At 28.1% G+C, this 6585-nt stretch overlaps 1 protein-coding gene across 1 annotated transcript in view; it reads left to right on the top strand.

Annotated features, from left to right (window-relative positions):
• Window positions 1-6030, top strand: part of LOC108689154 (FMRFamide-related peptides-like) — a 9002-nt gene extending 2972 nt beyond the window's left edge. The window contains exons 2-3 of the mRNA XM_018195800.1: window positions 2317-2723; window positions 5704-6030. Of these exons, the coding sequence (XP_018051289.1) occupies window positions 2317-2723; window positions 5704-5908 (612 nt within the window). The 3' untranslated portion in view covers window positions 5909-6030. The remainder of the gene's footprint in view (window positions 1-2316; window positions 2724-5703) is intronic.
• Window positions 6031-6585: the final 555 nt, after the last annotated feature.

The raw sequence follows: 6585 nt of genomic DNA, 5'->3' as shown, positions 1-6585 counted from the left end.
ATAATTATAAGAATAACAAAAAATTATAAAACCTTAATTAAATTCATAGCTATGATTGTGAAATACAATACATTCCAGATTATTAAATCGTTTTATAGTCATCAAAGCAGTTGTCTCTGTATTGTTTATATATTTTTCATTTAACTCTGCTATAAGACAACTATTGACTACAAAGTGATTGTATGTAATGTATTTCACAGTCATAGCTATGAATTTGGTTTTATAATTTTTTATTCTTATAATTATTTTATATGTTTTTATGTTTTATTATTATTAGAATGAGAATTAGTTAATTCTCTTTGAATTTTATTATTTTAACATTGAGAATGACCCGATCGAGGTCGAAACGTATGTTCTAATAAACTGTCTTTTTTAATAATATAGCGTCTTACTTGACTAGTAGCCCTATTTTCATTATTTTAATTTTATAAAGTATTTGAGTTTTTTCTTATATTATTTTAAAATTTTTATATTTTTGAAAAAAAAATAGTAAAGATAAGAAAACAGAATAACTATTTCAAAATTCAAACTTATTTTTTCTAAAGAACAGGAGGTAAAATTAATGCATAAAATATTATTACTTTATATTAAATAATTAAGTTAATTAAAGTTCTTTATAATTATATTATAAAGAATTATATATTATAAAGAATATATTATAAAGAATTTTCATTTGCTTATTAAAAACTATTATTTTATTATTTGTTCATATGTTCGACGTCTTGGGAAAAATTTCATACTATTTCTCTCTTCTTTCTACTTTAATCATTAGTTACTTAAAAATATCTCTATTAGTAGAGATATTAACTTCAAGGCAAATCTGAAATCTGTTATTAATTCGTTATTAACGCGATAATACTACTCATTCAATATAAAGTAACGCAACGAAACGCAACGAAACGCAAGCAGCGTAAGTAAGAATCTGAGTAATACACATATTAATATTGATGCAGTGCAATCTGCGTAAAGTAACAATAAAGATAATTAATAAGAGAATTTGCCTATCTGGGGTTACATTAATACTCGTATCCCTAAATCATGGTAAATCTGCAGGTTTTTAACAATATGTGTAGTAAGTTTGTGACATGATTACGAAGGGCAGTACACAGTTGATCGCGTACACAGTTAATTAAAGTAATATAAGGTACTACATTAATCTTGCTCAGTACGCCACAATATTGTTAAACAGGATATTAATACAGATAATAAGACGCCAATATAATTTATTATGTGACGCACGTGCTGGACGATACATTCTCTTGTTGCATTTTGTAATGGTAACCTTGATAAATCAATTACATATCGCCCAATAACGTCATTTGGTAATAATTCTGAAATTTATAATCTGTATTATGAGATTAGATAGACATAAATATGTGACATTTATGTAAATCTAATTTATTATGTCTATTATGTCTAATCTACTACTATGTCTAGTAATTATAAATATTTTGTACTCGATTTAATAGACTTTATTTTCACTTGTTTAATGACTGTTTTATACAATAGAACATTACATATCAATTTTCTTGTTTTTTTCAAAAAATAGAAATTAATTTGTTACGTAAAAATTTTAATTTACAATTATAGATCTATGATATTTATATAAAACATAACTAACTTTCTTAATATAAAACTTATTATTAGTTATTAGTATATCTTATATTTGGTTAATTATATTTATTTTACTATTGATGTAATTTTCTTTCTGTTTAAATAAATGTGTATGCAAAAAATATTCACCAAATCAAAAAGAAAGAATTGTTCGTTAAAATTTTATTTTATTACAAATTTTTATTAAACATTGTCTTTAAGTATGAATATTGTTAAGAAGGTAATTTAATCTTTATTGTTAGTAAAGCAGTTTCACAGCCACTGAAAATATATAATATATATAGATCGTGTTACATATGTATATACTACATATTTTTAGTATTGGCTGTGAAATGTAGCCTAATAACTGTAATAAAGTACAAAATATATTTCAATATTTAAATTTCTGTTTAAATAAATCTAATCTAAAATAATATTTAATAAAAATAATACGACCTATTGAATGATTATATAAAGATAATAGGGAACATCATTATTACCGAAAAAAGTAATAATAATGGTAGCGGCGTTACAACTAATTGCTTGCCAACTCTGATGATAATTATTTATAATAACATGGTTATTGTCACAAATATCAAAAATTTTTTCCTCAGTATAAAAAAAATAATTGCAAATAATAGGCAAGTTTCATGGAATATAAAATTAAAAAATATTGCACGCGATATATATACACAGTTTTATTCATACAATTTTTGATTGCAGATCGCACTTTGGGCTTTCATTGTGATGGCATTTCTCTATAATTGGATGTTCGTGTCTTCTTCGATATTGACACCACTCCAGGATGATAGTAGCTTGAGAATCTTCAAGGAATCGCCGAATGAATTTGAATATGTGATAAAAAGACATGGCATCAATGAGCTTAAAGAAAATACCGAAACCAAAGAGAGACGCAGCACTATGGGTTCTTCCTTCATTAGATTCGGACGCAGTCAGCCTACCTTCAACCTCGCCGATAATTCCGTCTTCGACGAAGAAACTAATTCGATGGTCAGCAGGCATCCCCGATGGAAGTCGCCGGATATCGTGATCAGATTCGGTCGATCTAACTTCAAGGCTGTCAACGATGGAGAACTCAAACGCGGGCGAAATGATCTCAATTTTATCAGGTAACCATCTTGTCGCATTTTTGACCTCCTAATATCAAAATGTAAGGAAGAGTTGCCTGGATGGATATAGTAAATAAATAAATTACATCTCATAAATTTTGTTTATTACTGAAAATATAAACGATGAGTATATAAAGGAAAGTCAATACTGACATATCACTTCATTTTTGGGTAATATTTCTAATAAAAGCTAAATAAAAGCTAAAAATAAAACTTTAAGAACATAAACGCAAACATAAAAAAAGTGTCTTTTATTAAATAACGTACCAGTTTTTTATAATTCAATCATTTATTCGATGGCGCAACATTCTATAGTCAGGATAGAATCTATCTCTTATGCCCGTGGTACGCAGGTTGTACACAGACATACAGGATTTAATCAATTTAACGCCAGTTCCGAACAGCAATTTGAGATGTTTTCTTGACAATATATACTCTTGGTAGTTTGCCAGATCACCGAAAAGAAACTACGAACGCGTGAAAATTTCTTAAATCTGTCGAGGATCGAATCCCTATAGCAAAAAAGTCACAGTTACAATTATGGTTACATCATGGTGACGTACGAATGTCCACTTTTATTATAAATATGATATCACAGCAATGTCATGGTGATGTGCGAATGTTTTTGTAACATATGTATTATTTTATTATGACAAACTCACAGTAACATCATATTTTCTTTCTGACTATTGTGACTCTATTGTGACCCTTTGCTATGGGGAATCCCTAGCATGGTAAACGCGCGCGGTCCAATCTGTTCTTATGCTACGCTCGTGCTCAGTTTTCTATAATATTGTTTGCAATTTCAATAACTAATTTTTTCGTAAAATAAGCAAAAATAAACATCTGAGAAAATGGGTCCCAAAATTGACACAATAATGTCATATATTTCTATCCTTTTTCTTTCACGGAAGTTAACTGTACAAAATAATTACAAGCGAATGTATAAGATATTTTAGATTTTTTTTTATTTAGATATAAAACGTTTTTTGTTGATTTATATACATATTTTGATCTAAGAGAGATCTAAGAGAGATAGAAAGAGCAAGAAATAAACATGTAACGTGATAATTTCTTTTTTTGAGAGTTTTCTGATAAATACATGATTACCATAAGTTTCGATAAGACTGTTTCACACTATAACGTAACACTATATAAATATTAAATCATGAAAAAAAGAAAATCGTAAAAATTTTATCTTTGCATTTATAGAATTTGTTTTTAATTAATTTTATATAGAAACAAATATATAAACTATGAGTTTTTACTTCTTTAATTATCTAGACAGAGTTATGTTTTTATCAGTATTAGGGAGTTAAGTCCATTATGGAGATCCAAAAAATTATGTGTAATTTTATGAATTTTTTAAAGCGATATTATAGAAGAAATAAAAAACCTATTTTCAGTTTTTAATTTTATACATGTTAAATAAAATAAAAAATTTTTCTACATATTGAAACAAAATGGCAGCGCTGAAGCCTTTCTACGCTTGCTATTCCAAAGTTCTGTTTAGCAGTTAGCAATAAAATTGTCGTACGCTTCTGCAACTTACACATCAGTTAGTCGGATTATCTATCTGCCTATGGGCAGATACTTTATTGATAATGCAGAATAAGATTAGATCGCAAGAGAGAGAGTCCGATGGGAAATGAGACAAGAGAAATTGAATTTTACATTCTAGTGTAAAATTCAATAATATGTATAAAATATGTATTTAATAATACAAATTATAATATATATTTATTATTATATTTTTAAATATTTATTAAATTTAATTTATGTTAGATGTAGTCAGATATTATTTATATTATTAAATCCATATTTATATTATTAAATCCATATTTTATATCATATTATTGAATTTTATTACCAGAATGTAAATTCAATTTCTCTTGTCTCATTCCTCACTGGATTTGCGATCTAATCTTCTACGTTTCCAGTAAAGTATGCCCCTGCCTATAGACAGATAGGCAACCCAACTTACTGATGTGAGTTGCGGAAACACACTTTGTACACTCTGTACACTTTGACCTAGAATAAAAAATTAATCTTTTTCATGATCTGAGAGAAAAACTTTAGGTATTTGTAATTACATATTACTATATAATTGTAAATATTATTGTTATAATATTAACAATAATAACTACATGTAGTTCTAGCAACAAATGTATATAGTTGACAATCTAAAATGATTACAATCATAGTTTTTATAACAATAAAAATGATTGAAATTACTATAACTTTACAGTCATTTTTTAGGACAACTAATTAATATTAAATATTAATATATAGAGTTATAGTAATTTGATAAAAATAATTCTGATAAAAAAATCTCGATAGACACGATCCCCAATAATGAATAATTGTTTGATCTCTACGAAGTGCCATTTTTCAAAACTGGCTAATATCACAATATTTCACAACAAATACGATGCATTTTTATATCATTATTTGCATTTTCTGGGTACATATCTAAATAAAAAGTTATAAATGCACAAAATAGAAAACGCTCATTAATTGCAAAGCAATAGTATAGACTAAATAATCAAATACGAGCAAATTTAGATGTTTAAAATAGCATTTTTAATAACCTAATAAAATCGTATATATAATCGTATATGTTTCGACTTATAGAGCCTTCTGCAATTTAACAATACGCAAAATAATAGATAAATTAATTTCATCAAACCTCATCATATTATATCTACAAATGTAATAGTAAATTATATTCTTTAACATTAATAAAAACTGATTATTTCTTAAACTTCTTTCATTAATAACTTTTTAACAAGTCATGAGTGACGACTAAGTCACTCTTCAGTCAGTTCAGACTAAGTCACTGTTCGAAAACACAGGATTATGACTTTGACAATATATATCAAGGTCAAAGTCATCAGGTCTAGCTACCTCCATCGATAATTTTACCCATGCAAAAGTCAATAAGAATTTAGAATGATTAAATAAATTTTGCTTGAAATAGGTTTGGTCGTAGTGTACAAGTCATGCCGGCTTCTCTCGATTTATCTGCGGTGTGTTCGGAGCTTATGTCAAACATCGTGATCAGCGACACGAAATTACATCCGGATGTGTCGAGGTTTCTCCGTCTTTGCAACGGCCTGAACAAGATAACCGAAATCAGTTTGGACACTTCAGAGCATCAGGATAGCCCGAGTCGTCACGAGTAGATGAGCCTGCTTGCTGTTATCCGAGCTCGTCCGAGATCCGAGATCGTCCCATGCGGATTCGTCCTGTGGATTCGATGTCGAATGTCAACGAGGATTCGTAGCGTTCCAGTTTGTCGAATCAATTTGACCGCTATGACCGAATTGCATTTGGCTTTGAGATGACGACCGGATCGCGTTACTATCAGCGCGGATTTATACTTAAATGGATCTCTCGCACGTCGATTTGTCAAACAATTTGAAAATGATTACTCGATTGTTGCAATACTGCGAAGAAACAATAAGATCTATTTGAATAAGATTTTCTTCTATTCCTTATTCCTTTGTTAACTCGCAGTGTCACAAATGTCATGAGTCACGAAATGCTAATCTATATCAAATTTTTTTAATATATGAACTCGTTGCCTTTCTTGGAAATAAAAATCAAAACATGCAAATTATATTTTTTTTAATTTTTCATATAATTACCATACTTGTTGTTCTAATATATTTATAAGTGATTATTATCTACCTTCCTTATACATATAAAGTTGCAAATTTTTAGTTAAACATAACACATTTTAAGCCCAATTTACATACGCAAAACAAAGATATCAGATCACAAACTAGAAACTAACCTAACGTATTTAAATTATAATAGTTTACAGAACGTAGGTTGCAGGAAGTTGGGTGAACTTCAA

This window comes from Atta colombica, unplaced genomic scaffold, assembly GCF_001594045.1.
Source record: "Atta colombica isolate Treedump-2 unplaced genomic scaffold, Acol1.0 scaffold261, whole genome shotgun sequence".
Classification (NCBI taxonomy): domain Eukaryota; kingdom Metazoa; phylum Arthropoda; class Insecta; order Hymenoptera; family Formicidae; genus Atta; species Atta colombica.
This window is presented reverse-complemented; position numbering and strand designations above follow the sequence as displayed.